This window comes from Dasypus novemcinctus, chromosome 21 (genome assembly GCF_030445035.2).
Source record: "Dasypus novemcinctus isolate mDasNov1 chromosome 21, mDasNov1.1.hap2, whole genome shotgun sequence".
NCBI classification, from domain to species: Eukaryota; Metazoa; Chordata; class Mammalia; order Cingulata; family Dasypodidae; genus Dasypus; species Dasypus novemcinctus.
In genome coordinates, this window is record NC_080693.1 from 85,096,975 (window position 1) to 85,114,988 (window position 18,014).

Consider the following 18,014-nt stretch of genomic DNA (forward strand, 5'->3'; position numbering starts at 1 on the left):
TGGAGCCCTTAGGGCAGCCTGGCGGGGTCCCCGTTCCTGGGGCCTGGGTCCCCCAGGTGCCCCCCGCCACCCCCGTGGAAAAGGCCGAGGGGCCCCACAACAAAGACCTGGCTGCCCTGCCCCCACTGCACGCGCTCGTCCCCGGGGCGCGGACGGCGTGAGGGGCCGGCGGTCTCGGCTGCTCACCAGGCAGGGGTCACCCAGGGAGGCGGGGCACGCGTGGGTCCCGGCCCTGCTCAGGAGACCCCCGGCCGGGGCCACCTCGGCCCCTCCCTGGTTATGGCACGTGGGGCCCTAGGGCGGGCAGTCAGGGGATGTGAGCCCCAGCGGACGATGGTGCCCCCGCGCGTGGAAGCCAGCCGAACCCCAAAGCCATCCCCGCGAGGTTTCGGGGTCCCGGAGGCAGTGGGTGCTCGTCAGAGAGAACCAGGGGGGGCTGAGAAGCTGCAGGAGGCCAAGCAGCGCCCCGAACGCAGTCCCGTGCAGGGACAAGCCCCCGGCCTTCTCTCCCGGCGGCGCGGGGTCGGGCTGGGGCGTTGCTCGCGGGGACAGGGCAGGCGTCACCCAAGCTCCTCACGACGACGACGCCGGGTGGCCAGGACCGGCCCTGGCTCGGGGTCCCCTCCAGCCCGGGGTCTCCACCCCAGCAGGGACGGGTCAAGGCAGGCGGCCGGCCGCCTCGGCCTCGCCCCCTGCCAGCCTCGCCCCGGCCCCTCCCTGGGCCCTCGGCGGCCTCCGCGCTTTGGGGATGAGGGGTTGTCCCAGGCTGACCCCCCACACCCCTCACACCACCCCACCCCACCCCCCGTTCCTCTCCGCGGGGGGTTTGCCTGAGCCGCAGGCAAGTCCACACGGCTCTCGGAGGGTACAAGCCACAGGGCAGCGCCGCACGCTCCAGCCCCCTCCCACTCCCACTCAGCTGCACTCACACTCAGGCTCAGCCCCATTCCCTGCACTCACAGCTACGCTCCCTCGCACACTCGTTATACACGGCCACATACGTGTGTTCACATGCACACACACAAATACCGTACATGGCTGTGCATGTGTGTGCTCACACGTACACATATAAACATTACACAGCCGCACGCGTGTGCTCACACACTCACAGTGCACTGCTACGCACGTGTTTGCTCGCACGCTTGTGCTCGCGCCAGGGCGGGAGGCTGGCCTCGCGTGCTCGTGCGCCCCAAGGAGCCCGTCTGCGGCCTGGTCCGTGGCAAGGGCCCGGCTGTGGCAGGGTCTGAACTGCGCCGGCGGCTGGCGGCAGCGGCTCCTGCTGGGCCACCGGCGTTCCCCCGGGGAGGTGACCCTGGCCTGAGGCCGTGTGCGCAGCCGGCGGCTCCTCTGGGAACTGCTCTGGTTTTCATCTGGCATCCTGGGGGGTCTTCAGTGGCTGCCAACAGCGATGGGACCCCTGGGGCCGGCCCGGGCGGGGGTCCAGACGTGAGCAGGGAAGGAAAGTGTGCCCACGGCGCTGGCCGCGCCTGGCTCGGGGGAAGGCGCACAGCGAGCGTTGGCCGCAGAAACGCATGTGCCCGCCCGCCCGGCGCGCCCAGCCCCTCCCGTGCCAGCGACGGCCCCAGGCATCTGCCCAGGGGGTCCGCCCGGGGGGCGTTCCCTGCCCACGTGGGGGGCTGCAGGGGCAGTCCCAGTTCCAGCACGTCTGGAAGTCTGGGTCTGGCCGCGGTGCGCTGTCTGGGGGGAGCTGGCCCTGCGGCTGCTCCCGGGACCCCGTCCTCCAGGGTCCACTCCTGGGGTCGGGAGCGCTGCCTTCGCCGGGGGTGGCTGGCGCTTTGCCACCTCGACTGGTGACGTAGTGGTGAGTCTGATACTTGGGTCCGGGGGCCTGCGGCCGCCTTACGAGGCAGAGGCAGGCGAGATGCGGCCGGCCGGGAAGGAGGAGCCCGCGGTGCCCCCTGCCGGCCTCTGCCTTCGGCTCTCGTGCTCCCCTCGGGTGGGGGGAGACGGGGGCGGGTCCGGGGCCTTGCCGGAAAGCACCCCGCTCGCCGCTGCCGCGTCCAGGCCCCTCGCCCGCCGTCTGCAGGTGGGCCGGGGCGCGCCAGTCTCTGAGGCGTCGCCGTCCTGGAGGGAGGGGCGCGGGGTGCGAGCCGTGCCGAGCACCCACTCGTCCCCGCGTTGGCCCGGGTCCCGTCCCCGGGGCGCGGCCGAGGACCGGCGGGTCAGGGAGCTGCCCGTGGACAGGTGCCTGCTCGGCCCCCGCCTGCCTGAGGGTGCGTGGGGGCCCTTCGGGGCCTGCGGCCTCCTCCCCGGGTGACCGGAGGTGGGTGCTGGGGTCCTGCAGTGCCCGCTGGGCCTTTGTTCCCCGCACCCCCCGGGGGCTCGCGCTCTGAGCTGGCGCGTGCAGCCGGTGCCCAGGAGCGAGCGCGACCCTGCCAAGGTGCAGGTGTGGGTCCCCAGCCGCCTTTGTCACTACGCCACCTGGTGCAGACCTCGAGGGCCTGCCCCGCCGCCCCCAGGGCCCAAGTGACCGGGCATTTTTGGGGTCCAGAGCCCCATTCTGGGGTCTGCTGCGGCTTTGCCTCACATCACCAGGAGGCACCCCCTTACCCCGGCACCCCACACACCCTGCTGCTCGTGGGGCCCGAGTCGCCACAGGGCCTCGCGGGGCTGCAACCCTTCAGCCCCCAGGCCACCGCGGCCTCCGGGGTCTTGCCTGGGCATCAGCCACCGCCCACGTCCCTGCCCACTTTGTTCTTCCCCCCCATGTCCTCCGTGTTCCCCCCACATCCTCCTCTTCCCCCACATCTCCCCAGTCCTCCCCCACATACGCCCACATTCTCCCCCACGTCCCCGTCTTCCTCTCTGTGTCCCCCCATGTCTCCCATCCTTCTCTTCACATCTTGTCACCCCCAGTACCCCCAACGTCCCCTTCTCCTCTCCACATCCCCCTTCTCCTGGTGCTCCCATCCTTCCCTCCAATCCCACCACATCACCCCCACGCCTCCCATCCTCTCTGCGTCCCGCACATCCCCGACCCCCATCCTCCTCTCCGTGTCCCCCCAATGCCCCCATCCTCCTCTCCGTGTCTCTTCACATCCATCTGATGCCCTCTACCCTTATCTCCACATCCCCGATGCCCCCATACTCTCCACATTCCCCCGACCCCCCCATTCTCCTCTCCGCGTCCCCCACATCCCAAAAGCCCCCCCATCCTCCTCTCCGCATCCCACCACGTCCCTGATGCTCCCCATCCTCCTCTCCGTGTCCCCCCACACACCCCCGATGCCCCCATCCTGCTCTCTCTGTGTCCCCCCGGCCCCCCATCCTCCTTTCCGTGTCCCCCCAATGCCCCCATCCTTCTTTCCATGTCCCCTTATGCCCCCCATCCTGCTCTCCGCATTCCCCTGACCCCCCTCATCCTTCTCTCTGTGTCCCCCTACCCCCCATCCTGCTGTGTCCCCCCGACCCCCCCATCTTCCTCTCCGTGTCCCCCCATGTCCCCCCGACACCCCCATCTTCTCCGCATACCCCGACCCCCCATCCTGCTCTCCGCGTCCCCTGACCCCCCATCCTGCTCTCCGTGTCCCTCTGCAGGGGACGTGCTCTTCCAGATGGCCGAGGTCCACCGGCAGGTGCAGGCGCAGCTGGAGGACATGGTGAGTCTGGCCGCCTCTGCCCACGCAGGAGACCAGGCGCTGGCCGCGTGCTACTCGGGGGGCGCTGGGTCCCCTGGCCACACTCGGAAAGGCCAGGCCAACCCAGCTTGGGACAGAGGGCTGATGGGCACCACCGAGGACCCAGCCACGTGGGCTGGGGCGCGGAAGGCGGGGGCAGCGCGCCTCCCCTCCCCACCTGCCGTGGTGAGGCAGCAGCACACATGGGTGCCCTGGCCAGAGGCCGGCCGGGACTTGCACCCACTGCCCACGGCCTGGTGGGCTTTGGCGGCCAGACCACCGCCCATTGCTCCCTTCCCTCCAGGAGGAGCTGGAAGCTCAGGGCTGGCTTGTCCCAATTAAAAAATATTTCTATGATTTTCCTCCCCAAACCAAAGCACGCCTGGGGGCTGCCTGTTTGCAGCCTCGTCTAAGTGGGGGGCTGCTACTGACCCCGCCCTGGCTTGCATTCGCGCGCCTCGAGCCGGGAGCACTGCGGGGCTGCAGTTACTGTCCCCCGCAGGGCGCGGGAGCACGGGTTGCCCGCTGTCCAGACCCCTCAGGTGCTCGCCCCCGCGGCCCTGTAGCTGCCTCCCGCCCCCGCAGGGACGCTGGCGCAGTCAGGAGGCTCCGTCCACCGCAGGCATCTGCGCCGGGGTGTCGGGGGCAGGAGGCAGCTCCGGGGCGGGCCGGCAGCGGCCGGGCCACTGAGCCAGTGCCCGTGTGTCTTCTCCCCATGTGCAGCTGAAGTCATTTCACAACGAGCTGCTCACGCAGCTGGAGCAGAAGGTGGAGCTGGACTCCAGGTACCTGAGCGTAAGTGCCGCCCCGCCCCGCTCCCCCTGCCCGCCGCGGCCCCTTCCTCCTACATTGTTTACTTTAATCTTTCTAAGTGTATTTTTTATCCTATTTTTTTTTAAATATACATAAATCACAAAAATCTTTATGTTAAAAAACATAGGAGGTTCCTACATACCCTACTTCATTTCTCGTGCATCAACAACCTTTTTCATCATTGTGGCACATTTGTTGCATTTGGTGAACACATTTTGGAGCACTGCTACAGCATGGATTATAGTTTACACTGTAGTTCACACTCTCCCCCAGTCCAGTCAGTGGGTTACGGTAGGATATACAATGTCCAGCATCTGTCCCTGCAGTATCATCCAGGACAACTCCAAGTCCCGAAAATGCCCCCACATCACATCTCTTCTTCCCTCTCCCTGCCCTCAGCAGCTGCCATGGCCACTGTTTCTGCATCAGTGCTACAGTTTTTGCATTGCTAGTTACAGTAGCTCCACGGTAGAGCACCCGTCAGTCCACTCTAACGCTTACTGTGTTCCTCCATCCTGTGGACCCTGGGATGGTGATGTCCCCTCTACCTCTAGATCAGGAGGGGCTCAGAGCCCACGTGCCTGGTGGAAGCGATGCTCTCCCTGCAGGTGTAGGCCCTCTCGGCTCAGGTGTGGTGGTTGCCCACCCTCACCTCCGTTAGCTGACCTGGGTAAAGTCCTTCCCATGCGCCTTCCGTCCGGCGGGTCCCCGGCCCTCGGCGTCCTTGCTTTCTCGAATCGAGTGCCTTGGTGTCCCCAAAGGCGGTCGTGGGTCGAGAGGGGCACCCGTCCGGGCTCCCGCTCCCGTGCCTCTCGGCTGCCGCCGGCAAAGCCGACGAAGTCGCCCGAGCACGGTCCTCCTCTGACCTGCTGTACCGTCGCCCCCGACGACCCGGCCAGGGCAGCGGGAAGGCCCGCGGCCTCGCTGGTGCTTGCTGCGCCCGCGTGCCAACAGGCGCTCCCGCCTGGGGCTCCCAGGCCACGCGGGCACGCGGTCACGGCCTCTCCGCCCTGCGCTTGTCTCCCGCTTGCAGGCCGCCCTGAAGAAGTACCAGACGGAGCAGCGGAGCAAGGGCGACGCGCTCGACAAGTGCCAGGCGGAGCTGAAGAAGCTGCGCAAGAAGAGCCAGGGCAGCAAGAACCCGCAGAAGTACTCGGACAAGGAGCTGCAGGTGGGCGCGGGCGGGCGGGCACGGGGGCCGCCGATCAGCCTCCTGCTCTGAGGCTTGGGGCGTCGCCAGGCCGTGCGCCCTCCAGGAGAGGGTGGCGTTTCGGGCTGGTGCCGGCGACCTCGGCCCTTCGCTTTTCTGCCACCAGGAAGTGTGGCCGCCTCTTCCTCCTCCTCTTTTGGGGTCCGGCGACCCCCGCTGGGGCCTCCCACGGCTTCTCTCTCTGGGTCCAGTGTCCTTTGCTCGCAAGGACCCCAGTCCCCCTTGGCCGGACGCAGCTAGCGGCCTCTCCCCGGGCCCCAGGACCAGGCCTTGGGGCCCCAACCTGCCTTTCGTGGGGGCACAACTCTGTCCCCAGCGCCCGGCTCAGGGCTCCCCTCTTGCAGAGAGCAGGCAGGTGACCTCTGTGCTCAGGGGCAAGCCGAGCCCGGCTGGGCCTGCCCCGAGCAGCGCAGGCTCCCACCCCCCGAGCTGGCGGGTTGCGGGCGCACCCCCACAGCTCGCCCGCCCTGCTCCCGGCAGCCGCGGCGCGTGTGCGAGCGGATTCTAGGCCAAAGGCGCAGACGACCCAGATGCAGCCTTCCCACCCCATGCCCCTCGGGGCGCCCGGCGCGGACCCCAGACCGTTCAGCTAATCAGATTGTGATTGCCCGCCCCGGGCCTGGGCCCCAGCGCCTCTGGGCAGGCAGCCGGCCGGCCGCGGTCGTGCGGCGTGTGGCAGATGGCGTGGGGGTGCCTTGGCTCTGCGGCCGGCAGGCTGGCATCGCAGTCTGTGTGCTGAGCGGCCCGAGACGCAGGGCGGCGCAGTCTGTCACCGCTCCAGCCCAGAACCCCTGACCCCCGGGAGCCCGAGCAGCTCAGGAGGGGAGGACTCGAAGCCCGAGGCCCATCGTCGTACAGGAAATACCGAGGAAGGCCTGTTCACCTCTGCAGGAGCTTCCGGGCAGGGCACAGGAGGCCGCTGGCGCTTTGGGCTGGTCATCTATCCCCCTTGGGCTGTCACAGACGCTGTGGCCACGGGTTTTCTGTTGAATTATTTCCGCAGATAAATCCCTGGGAGCGTGCTGTGCGGTTGAGTAGAGACGTACGGACGCATTGGCGCACGTGTGGTTTTCTCTGGGTCTGACGACGTGTTCACCGATTCGGTTTTGGGACTCCATGACCAGGGAATAGCCTTGCCCCACCCCTGCTGCCTGGAGGGCTCTCTGGGGAGGGGTGGGTTTGGCAGCGGTGCGGCTCGTCCGGGGGCTGTCACCGAGGCGCCGTCTTTTTTTCATGGGTTTACTGAGCCGTCACTGGCGTTGCGCAGCGCCTAGCACATGAAGGTGGACTCCTCCGGTGGTTAGCGTGCTCAGAGCGGGGCCGCCGTTGCCACAGTGCGGCCTAGGGACCTTTGCATCACCCCAAAGAGGAGGCGTTAGCAGCCACCGCGCCCGCCCCGGCCCTGCTAGCTTTCTCCCTGGACTTGCTTGTTCTGGGCATCAGGTGGCATCCTTCGGCAACCGCCTCGGGCCTGGCCGCTCTCACCCAGCGTGTTTTCAAGGTCCATCCACGTTGCAGCGTGGACCACGGCTCCCTCCTTTCCATGCCACGTGATGCCGCGCTGGGCATGTCCGTGGCTCAGCCGATGTGCGTGGCCCCTCCGGCTGACAGGGGGAACGGGAGCCAGCGAGGCCAGCCCGAGGCTCGGGAGAGGGCGGGCGCCTCCTGCAGACCCCGCAGTTACCTCCTAAACAGCAGGAACCAAACCGAGGGCCCCACGCCCGTCCCGAGCCGTGCCCGGGCCTGCAATGCCTCAGCTCTCCAGCTGCGGCTTCTTACGCCAGGAACTTGGGGAGCCCCCTTCCCCGCAGAGGCCTCCTGGCGAAGGGGGGAGCCGGCCTGGTCTGCGCTGGGGCATCTCGGTGGCTCCTGGGCCCCAGGACGGGGTCTGCCTGCTGCGGGGGTGGCCAGTGCAAAGCCTCCCGGGGCTCGGCGAGGAGGCCACCGGAGGGCCCCGCCCCGCGGCAAGCTCTGGAGGGCGGATGGGGCCGAGCGCGCCGGCGTCGAAGGCGAGGGCCCTTCGCGCCTCTTCCCGTCTGTCCTGGCGGGTCATTTGGCGGAATCCTTGATGGCCACGCCCGGTCAGTCCGCCCGCCCCACATCTACTCGGGCCGGCGGCCCCCATCCCGTCCCGGCACCGTGGGGGAGCAGCAGGTGGCAGCCGCCCACACCGGGAAGCAGACGGGGACACAGCATGGCCTATCCAGGGCCCTCCTGGGACCCTCGTGGCCGAGTGGCCACGTTGCTGCACTGGCAGGAGGACGCAAGAGCCACGTCTTCACGGCAGACTTGCTCCCGCGGCCCCCCGGCCCCGCTCCTTGGAGATGCCCGGCTTCCCTCGGTTTTCCGGGGTCAGCCCCGGCCAGGCTACCGAGTAGGAGTTGGTTTGGGGCTTGAGCCCCGGCTGTGCCTGAGGGGCCAGAGGCTGGGCACAGCTCCAGGTCTCCCCGAGCCTCGGTTTCCCTTTCGTGAGCTGGAGCACCGCTGCCTCCCTCGCTGACACGCTGCTGGGCCCACCTCCCCTTCTGCCGCCGCCGCTGGGGCTCCTGGTCCGGCCGTGCCCTCCATCCTCTCCCCGGCCCCCTTCCCGTCGGTGGGAAGCAGCGCTTGAGACTTAGACGCTCGAGCGTTTTATTCTGGTTTGTCCCATTTTTTCCAGGCGGTGAAGTTCCCTCAGGAAGGGCTTCCTCCTTGGCCACGTGCCCCGGCCCGCCGCCACGCAGTCTGGCTCCTCCCCAGTCGCGGCCCTGCGGGCTCGCTGCTACCGTGCCTCGCTTGAGGTGGAACTGGACGCTTCTGGGGCCATGGGCTCCTCCCTGCCCGGTCCATGGAACTCCAAGAGGCCAGGCTGGGGGCCCCGGGCCCCCCCCGACGTCTGCCCCCGGGGACCCAGGCGGAGCCAGCCTTCCCGCGCCGGGTGCACGGACGCCAGTTGCCCGTTCTGGGGTGGGCGCGTCCGGCCCGTCCAGGGGAGTTGGTGGTCACAGTGGGCCCTTGGCCGCGGCGGACGTATCCGCGGCCGCCCCAGCCTTGCTGCCTCCAGTTCTCCGTGGGTCTCCGTGTCAGGAGCCGAGGTCAGGCTTCTGCTGCGCAGTGTGGGACAGGGCAGGGCCCACCCGTGGACGAGGAGGTCCTGGACGCAGCGAGCAGCCCACCCCGTGTGCGCCTCTTGGGTGGGTTCTGCGGTCCAGGTAGCTCCAGGCCGGGGGGCCGAGCTTCCTTCCGCGAGGAGCACGGTCTCTCCGTCTTCTACCTTCCTCCTGTTCCTTGTTCTGCTGCGCAAAGCGGCTGACCCACCACGTAGCTGTCCTGAGGTCACAGGTGGCCACGAGCGCCACTGAGGGGTCAGCTGGGGGGCTGGCCAGGGCCTCTCCACCCAGCCGCCGTCACCGCGCTGGGAAAGCTTCCCTCAGCCAGGCCCCCAGGACCCCAGACCGCCAGGCTGCTGGCCCCAGAGGTCCTGGGCTCCCTCCCGGGCGTGCCCGGGGGTCTCCCTGGAAGAGCTGGGAGTGCAGGGTCCAGCCTCCCACTTCCTGGTCTGCCCCCTCGAGCCCGGCCTGGGCCCCGGGGGGAGAAGCAGGGGCTTGGGCCTGCCGGGCGGGCAGCCTGCCCTGGTGGGGGCCACGTGCACCGGGCCGGGAGCCCCTGGGAGGGGCTTGTCGTCTTCACTCGCAGGGAGACCCTGGGTGTCTGGACCCCGCATCGCCCCCCGACAGGCCACGGGAGGGAAACGTGGCGGGCTGGAGTCCCGCGATCCCGGACGTCTTCGAGGGGCTCAGGGGTGACAACACCTTCCCGAGACGCGCTGCGGCCTGGGCCTGGGCGGCTCCGGGGGGATTCGCCCCCAGGCCCGCCCCGCGCGCTGCCCTCGAGGGAGGCTTGCTTTTCTCGAGTGGTCGGTGGTGGCCCCCTGTGGCTTCCAGAGCCCGGCCCCACCTGCGCCCTCCAGTCCCCGCGGCTCAGGCGCCCCGGGCAGCGGGTACCAAGCAGGGATTGCCGTGACCCGCCGGGTCCCGCGCAGGCACCCGCCCGCCTCCTCCGCCCTCCGCGCCATTGCAGCATTCTCCCCGCAGCTGTGCTGCTGCCGGACCCTGCTGGACGCCCCTGAGCGCTGGGCAGGCCAGGCCCACGGCCGTGCCGCTGCCGCGGGGGCGAGGCGGGGAGCGGGCTGCTTGGTGAGGCCCCAGGCCGGCGTCGGACGCCCCCGCCGAGGGAGGGGCTGCCGGGGGCGCCTGGCGTCCATCTGGCCATCCGGCCATGCCAGCTTCCCTGTGCGCGGTGCTGGGTCACAGCTGCATCTTCCAGAACTCGTAATTGCGGCTCCGTTTGGGGAGTTCCACAAAAAGAATCCATTTCGATTTCAGGCCAGGGAATTGGAGTCAGAAGCACTTGGGGCTCTAACTGGGACAGCATCCGCGTGAAAGCGGGAGAGGAGACGAGGGCGCGCAGGTCGCCGCGTCCACGCGTGCCGCTTCGCCGGGCCGGGCGGTCGGAGGTGCGCGTCCTCGCGGGGCGGCGCACACGAGCCGCGTCCAGCTGTCCCTTGAGCCGGGGCCTCGCCCTGACACGCTGCCCAGCGCCCCCGGGGATGGAAGCCCCGGCAGGGGAGGGGGCCCGGGGCTCAGGCCGTCGACCCCGGGCCCTTCGGGTGTGCAGCGGCCAAAGTCTCGGGCAGCGGGTGCCTGCCCCGTCCTGGTTTGGAGATGGCGTCAGGGTCCCCGGGCCCCTTGGCTGGGACGAGCTCACGGGTGACCGGCGCAGTGGCTGGGGACCCTGGGGCCCGTGGGGCCCGCCCCTCTGCGCTTGGGGTTGAAATCCCCCGACCCCGCTGGGCAGGCGACTCCCCCGTTGCTGCTTTTTCCTCTCGTCCAGGTGGCACCCCTCGTTGTGCCCTCCTGCTATTTTGTGGAGCCCTTGGCGCCACGGGCGCTGTGCGCACATGCTCGCCTGCGCCGCGGGAGCTCGGGGAAGGACCTGCTTTGCCTGTGCTCGCCTCTCTTAGCGTGAGAGCCCGCGGGAGCCCGGGCGGCCGAGGCGCCATCCTCTCCTTGCCGCATCGTCCCGGGCGCACCGCTGCGGCCTGGGGCCCGGCCCTCCCGGGGTCCTGGTGGCCGTCGTTCGCTCCACTGTCCTCGCTCGTGGCGGGCTCCCCGAGCCCCCAGGGTGAGGGGCAGCCACGCGGGGCCCGCCTGGGGCCATGGGGGTCGGCCCTTGCACGTTCTGGCACGGCCTGGGGCCTAGTCGGGGTCAAGGGAGAAACCCAAGCCGTGGCGCTCAGGCGAGGGCGAGCTGGTTGGAGCCGGGACAGGCGACTGGCGCGGTTCCACAGTCTCAGGCTGGCGCCTGTGGGTTGGGGGGCGCGGACCCCACATCCAACCTGAGGGCGTCCCTGAGCAAATTCCAGGCCGTTTGGAACAGCGGGGGTCTCGGGCGGGGCTGGCAAATGCGCCAGCATCTCCCCTGGGTAGGGGGCCCTCCTGCTCGGGAGGCGGTCTGGACACGGCCGCCGAGGAGTCCAGCAGGCAGAAGGGCGCCGGCCCTGCTTCTGGAAAGCCGGTCCCCTCTCGGCGCAGTGGGCACGGCGCCTCCAGAGGCGCCTCTTCCCAGGTCAGCGACCTCTAAGGGCCTCCTGCCGGCCGGACGCTGCGGCGGCCGGCCCAGAAACCAGGCCTGGGCGCTGTGGAGCTCAGCGGAGGCTTGGGGTGCGTGCTGAAGCGCCCCCCTTCCGAGACCGCTTGGCATGGCTCTGGAGGGGCAGAAGAGATGTCCCAGGAGCTCAGGGTGTGCCGAGGGGGTGGGGGGCTGCTGCCACAGGATGGGGTGCCTGTTGTTGGGTTGTGGAGGGGCACCGTGAGGGCCGACACTGTCGACGCCCTTGGACCCGCCAGCGCACCTGCTGCTGCCGGCCAGGTGGGGAGCTCGGCCGCGGCCCGGACCTTCCTGCGGCCAGGCCGGCCAGGGCGGAGGCGTTCCGAGGACAGCTGCTCTCGCTTCCTCACCCTCCACCTGTGCCCTCCAGGGCGGCGCTGCCCAAGGTGCCTGCGGCCGGCGGTGGCGGGGAGGGTGCAGGTTCCTGCGGCCTGCCTCCCGGTACCTGCTGCAGGCTCCCCGTCAGCCAGGAAACGCCTGTGTCCCGTTTCCTACAACGCAGACGAGATGGTCATCTCGTCCCCCGAGCCTTCCGGGGCCCGCGGTCTGCTTCTCCCTGGCCGGCTCTGTGTGTTCTGGAAGGCGAGCGCGTGCAGATTGTGGTCTGAGGAAGGGGAGAGCCGAGTGCTATTTAAAGGGCCATGTAATTAAGCAGAGCAAAAACAAAATAACCGTAATTTAGGTCTTCAAAAAAGATAATAGCAGGGGCTGGGCGGAGTGTGAGGAGCGGGAGCTGGAGCCTTTCTCCTTTCACAAAGAGCTCGTCCAGGCCACCGTGGTTTGGGGACAGACCTGCCGGGCCGGGGCCATGGGGATGTGTGTTCTTGGCATAAAATCAGTCGGGGGTCCTCGCTGGGAAACGGGAAGAACGAGAGCTGTGAGAAAGCCAAGCCTGCCCTAGTGCCCCCAGGACCTGGGCCCCCCGCCCGGCCTACTCACGCCCCTCCTGGCCCGTGGCCCCTGCCGCCGTCTGCTTCTCCAGCTGCAGCGGCAGAGCGCGGGGGTCCCAGGGACCCGGGAGGGGCGCCGTCCCGTAGACGCCGGGTGAGCCGAGGGTGTCGCGGCGCCTGTGCAAGTAGCAGGAAAGCCACAATCAGCAGTGACGTACAGCCTCACGGCGCGGTTTATTTAGCTGCATCCATCCAGTGTTCTCGCTTCCACGCGTAGCCATCGGGAAAACAAAAAGTCGGCAAGGCACCGTGCGTTCTCTTCTCGCACGTGTGTCCGGGGTCACCCGGGCGGCCTAAACTGCGCCCGCCCCTCTGCTTCCTCACCCGTGCTCGGTGGCTGTCGGCAGGTTCTCGGGATCGGGCCCCAGGCCCGGCCCCAACTCCTCCAGGTATGCGAGGAACAGACCCACCCGCGGGCACCGGGGCTCGGGCTCCTGGCGGACAGTTGCCGTCCAAGCCTGGACACCGATGCGCCGCGGCCCCTCCCTTGGGGGCAGGTGGATCTGTGGCTGCAGCCCCCGTCAGCGTGGACGGAGCAGCCCCTGCTTGCCCCGGTGCCCCTTGGCTACGGAGCCTGGGCTAGGGAAGGCCGCAGAGGCACAGCCAGCACCCTGTCCCCTGCTGCTGGACGTAAATGTTCTTGGGCCAGGGGGCCATGGACCCCTCGCCACCCTGCCGAGAGCTGTCAACTTTGGTCCCAGGAAAACGCCCACCACAGCAAGACCAGGGCTCTGGGGCCCCGGGTACCCAACGGGCAGGGGGGCGGCCGCCCCGGGCACCCCAGCTCATGGCTTGCCCTGAGCCCTTGAGTTTGGCGTAAGCGGGGAGGGACCCCCCATCTGCTGACCCCCCTCCGATGGTAGGTGGCCCTGTCCCCAGCCCCCTGTTCTCTCCTCGGGAGAACCGTGACTGGCGGGGACTGCCGCACGCTGGGAAGTCCGCACGGCTCTGCAGGGGCAGCGTTCGCCTTCGGAGAGACGTGGGGAAGACGCGCCACCACTTGCCATGCGGCTCTGTGTTTTCTAGAACACCCCTCCTCTGCCGCTGAGTCACCGCCCGCTTTGGAGAGGCCGGGGACCAGTTCTGATCACTTTTGTCTCCTCGGATTACAGGGCTGTGCAGCCCGGGGTGACTAAGTGAGTGCTTTGTGGGCCTTAAATGCTTTCAGTTGGGTGTTTCCATAGCGCCGTCGCCATAGCACCCAGCAGGCTGCAGGGAGCAGCACGGGGCGGGACCTGGGTGCTCGGTCTGCAGGGAGTGGGGCGGGGCCTGGGCACTCGGGGGCGGGGCCTGGGGGCTCTGGCTGCGGGGGGGGGGGGGGGGGGGGGGGGGGGGGGGGGCGGCCTGGACCAGGCCCAGGCTTCAGCAGACGCCCCGAGGCACGTGGTCACGCGTTCACCCTTGTCCCAGGGCTGGGCCAGTGGCCGCCCTGCCCACACGTTGCCCTGGCCCCTGTGGGCGGAGCCCCGGTGCCTGGGTTTCCAGGATCGCGAGTGAGGCCGCGGCCTCGCTGAACGAGCCAGCGTCCCGGAAGAGGCGGCCGGGCTGTGTGCCGTTCCTAGACAGAGGCGGCCACGTGTCGCCAACCCGTTGGCTGCGCGGGCAGTGCCAGGAGCGCGGGCAGCCGAGCCGTCCACGGCCGCGGGGAGATGCCAGCACTCCCCGGTGCCGCCATCTGTGCCCGGCGCGCAGGGCATGCGCACCTGCCCGCGTGCCCCCCGCAGCCCCCCCGCCCACACGTCGGGGCAGTTGTGACCCGTGTTCGCTCCTGCTGCCCGCGGGGCTCGCTGAGCAGATGGGACTTTTTAAAAATAGCCCCCCCGCCGCCCCCCTGGCCCTCGGGGCCGCCGGCCTCCGCTAACGAGGCCAGTGCGAGCCTGCGCACCGCCACCGTGGCTTCTTCCCCCGGGGGAGCGGGGGTTGGCGGGAGGCGCCCCTGCAGCCTAAAAACCCAGAAACGGCGCGGGGTGGCCGCTTGGACCGGCTCGCGGGACCCGCTGGGGCGGCGGCACTCTCCGGGGTGCAGACCCTGTTTCCGCAGCTGACCCGGGGGCGCAGTCGCCGCGGGAGGATGCAGTGGGCGCCCAGGGGCCCCGGCCGGGCAGGTCGGCACGAGGGGAGCCTGGCATGGGGGCTCCTGGCGCCAGGCGTGCCCTGAGCGTGTGCGGGACGCACCCCGCACTCCGGGGATGGAGGGCCAGGGCACACGGGCTGGCCTGAGGGTGCCGGCCCTCCTGGGTCACTGCCAGCGTCCCCCCCGCCTTGGTGGGTGAGCCGACCGTAGGGCGAGGGGGCCTCAGGCCAGCGCTGGTGTCATTTTGTGTGTGGGGGGGCCAAGGATCCTTGTCTGTCCCCCGTTCTGGGGCCCTGCCCCTGCCCAAGGCGTTTGTCACGTGGGTTGGGGAGAGCAGCAGGGGCAGGGCGAACCCTCCATCACGGCCAGGATGTGGCGCGTGGATCCCCGGCCTGGCCCACGGCGCCCTGCTGGGGACCCCACACCCCCCTTACCGTTGACTCGCCCTCCTCGTTGTGCGGGTTGGAAAAGTACTGGGGAGCCCTCGGGCTGGTGGGGAGCAGAGCGGCAGCCCGAGGCTGCCCCGCGGGGCCGTGTCCCTGCGCAGCGACCAGCCCAGGTTTCAGGCCTGTGCCCCGGCCCACGCCAGGGTCCCCTGCGGCCTGGGGAATGGGGGCAGGGGGGCCGGCGGTTCGGTGCCCATTTCCATTGTCCACCTGAGGGGAGGGGGTGCGCAGGGGACAGGCGGGGCCTTCGTGGGGTGCACGCAGCTGCTGGGGGCTCCAGCAGTGGTGAGTCCTCCTGACCTCTGCCTCCCTTCTATCCCCCGCCCCCCCTGCCCCCTCCTGCTCCCTCCTGCACCCCACCTCTCCTTGCCACTGTGCGCCTGCTCTGCGCCTCCGGGTGGGTGCTGTGGGGGGGCCTCCCGGGAACAGTCTGCGCGCTCGCGCTCCCGCCCCCGCCGCCCACCCACGCTGAGTCAGCTCTGCGGGGCGGCGGGGGGAGGGGGCGGGGGGGGGGCCGGCTCTCCCGTGGGACGCGCCTGCCCCCTGCCGGAGGCTGCCCAACCGCCGGAGGCGGGTTGGGGGCGGGAGCTGTCCCTGCCCTTGACCGCAGCCGCCTGCTCTTCCACGTCCTTGTGGAAACGTCCCAACCCGGAAGCGAGAGAGCAGGCCCCGCGGCCAGCCCAGGGCCCCCCCCTCCGCCCCGCGCCCGTGTCGTCAGGGAGTGGGGGGGTGAGCCGCTGTAGTGGGCAGTGCCCCTGCAGCCCAGCACCCTGGGCCGGCCGCGACGGGTGGGTTTGCAGGCTCGGACACGCGGCTGTTGCCAGCGCAGCACGGCCCCTGCCTCTGTGGGCCTTAGGGGGACTCGCGTCCACTGGGGCGGGCAGCAATGTCGTCTGTTTTGCTTTTCCGTTGAATTTTTTTGAAATGGAGCGCACCCGCCCCAGCGGCCCTGCCACGTTTGCAGTGTCGCGTTCCCAGCGCGTCTGTCCTGGTCAGCAGCCGCGCCCCTGCCCCAGCCCCAGACTCGTTCTCTCACCCCAGCTGGCTCTTACCCTGCTTTCCCACCCCAGCCCCGCTCTCCCGCCCCCGCCCTGCTCGCTCTCTCCACACTCATCCCCCCCTGGACGTTGGGCATGAGCTGGGTCTTCTGACACCCGTCCCGGCATCTCAGGGTTTTGCTCCGCCCAGCACCTCCGTGTGTCCAGGCTGTAGCGCTCACTGGAGCCCCGTTCCTCTCCAAGGCTCGACGCTGCTCCGCCGTGGACTCACGCCGTGGTCTGCTAGCTGTCGTGTACCCGTGGCCCTGGGCTTGCTCTCTTCCCGGCTATTTCTGTTGTTTTTAGGAGGGACCAGGGGGTGATCCCAGAACCTTTGACCTGGGCAGCAGGTGCTGGAGCGCCGAGCGCCCCCCACCCCCCAGCCCTTGGCGCTCGTGAATGAAGCCGCAGGACGCGGTGCCCGGGTGTCGGTCTGAGCGCCTGCTCTCGGCTCCTGGGGGTACGCCCAGGCGGGGAGTCACAGGGGTGTCCGTAACTGCTCAACCTCCCGAGAACCTGCCACACACCCGACGGCCTTCCTGCTTCCTTTCTCCTTTCTTTCTGCAGTTGACATAGTGGCTGCTCCAGTGCGTGTGCAGTGGTCTCTTGTGGGTTTACCAGTTGTACGCTCGTGCGTTTTTTTGGGGAGACACCGGGGAGTGAACCTGGGGCCTCGTGCGTGGGAGGCAGGTGCTCAACCACTGAACCAACCCGCTCCCCTGTGCCTTTTTACTGTTCTCCTCAGTTCTCATGTTCCAGAAGCTGGTTGTTGGATCCAGGGCTGGGTTGGGTCGAGGTTGTTCCGTGTTCTAGGTGGGGGGGCAGGAGTGCTTCAGGGTGGTAGGTGCGTCTGTCCGCGACGCCCGTGGCGGCCCAGGCCGGGGGCTCCGTGGGGCTGTGGACAGCAGGGTCTCCAGGGCAGGGGCCGCCTCCCTCCGGGCTCCAGGCCGGTTTGGCCCCCTGTGTCTCCTGTGCAGGAAGCACCTGCCCAGGCTGTATACATCCAGAGCCGCCCCCGCGCTGTAGGCACCCCCTACCCAAGACCAGGCCGTGCCCCAGAGGCAGGGTGGGCTCCGGGGAGCCCGCGCCCAGGGCCACGTCTCAGTTCTCCCTTTGGGCCGGCCCCTCGGGCCCCTCCATCCCAGCAGCCCCTCGCCCAGTTCACCCCCGAGAAGCCCCTCTCCTGACGAGCACGGTCTCCGGTGGGCAGTCCTCCGCATGGGTGGTTCCGGGAGCGCCTTGGAGGGACCGGCACCCCGTCCCCCTGAGCGCAGAGGGGAGCCTGGCCCCCCCCACATCGCAGCCCCGAGGTGGGGACCACGGGGGGGGCACGGGAGGAGGCGAGCGGGCAGCGGCTCCAGAGCCGCCAGGGGCTTCCTCACGCCCGCGTGTGGGGCCGGACGGCCCCCGCGCTGAGCCCACCCTGCTGGAATGGGGCGCGTTGCCCCGGCACCCCTCGCCGCCCAGCGCCTCCCCCTCCTTCCGCAGTACATCGACGCCATCAGCAGCAAGCAGGGCGAGCTGGAGAGCTGCGTGGCCGACGGCTACAAGACGGCGCTCACCGAGGAGAGGCGGCGGTTCTGCTTCCTGGTGGAGAAGCAGTGCGCCGTGGCCAGGAGCGCGGCCGCCCACCACGCCAAGGTGAGGGGGCCGGGGACCCACCGCGCCGGGGTGAGGGCAGGGCAGTTTGCAGGCAGCCCCGGGGTGCTCGCCGCTCCCGGGGAGCGTCCGTGAGTCCTGGCGGAGCCCCAGCTTGGGCCTGCGAGGCCTGTGCCCGGCGGTGAGCGAGACCCGTCCGGCGCTCGGGCCGTCTTGGGTGTGGGGCCTGGAGGGGGAGCCTGACAGTCGCTCTTGGGAGAACGGCCGTACCAGCCTGTCCCCCGGGCTGCCCCCACTCCCATCCCGCCCCTACCCCCGCCCGGGGGTGCTGTTGAGTCCGGGGGTACTGTGCTCCTTGGGGTCTCCCCAGGCCCCCACCCTGATCTGAGCTCTGGGGGCAACCTCTGGCCCGGGGTTCTGTTGGCACAGCGCGCGGAGGCCCCCAGTCTCCAGCGCCCCCCCCAAGCCCAGGCCGTCCCCACTGACCTCCTGGGCCACTCGGGCGCCCCGTCCAGCGGGGCCACAGCGGGGCCTGCCTCTCACCCCACCCCAAATCTGCTGTCTCTTGGCCCCGACCCCTGGCAAACAGACAGCGCCC

The 18,014-nt window shown here is 69.7% G+C and overlaps 1 protein-coding gene across 2 annotated transcripts in view; it reads left to right on the forward strand.

Moving 5' to 3' along the window:
• Positions 1–18,014, forward strand: part of BAIAP2 (BAR/IMD domain containing adaptor protein 2) — a 64,776-nt gene that overhangs the window by 33,232 nt on the left and 13,530 nt on the right. For both annotated transcript variants that reach the window (XM_058284860.2, XM_058284861.2), the window contains exons 4-7: positions 3,559–3,620; positions 4,362–4,433; positions 5,485–5,622; positions 17,306–17,458. In XM_058284860.2, the coding sequence (XP_058140843.1) occupies positions 3,559–3,620; positions 4,362–4,433; positions 5,485–5,622; positions 17,306–17,458 (425 nt within the window). The remainder of the gene's footprint in view (positions 1–3,558; positions 3,621–4,361; positions 4,434–5,484; positions 5,623–17,305; positions 17,459–18,014) is intronic.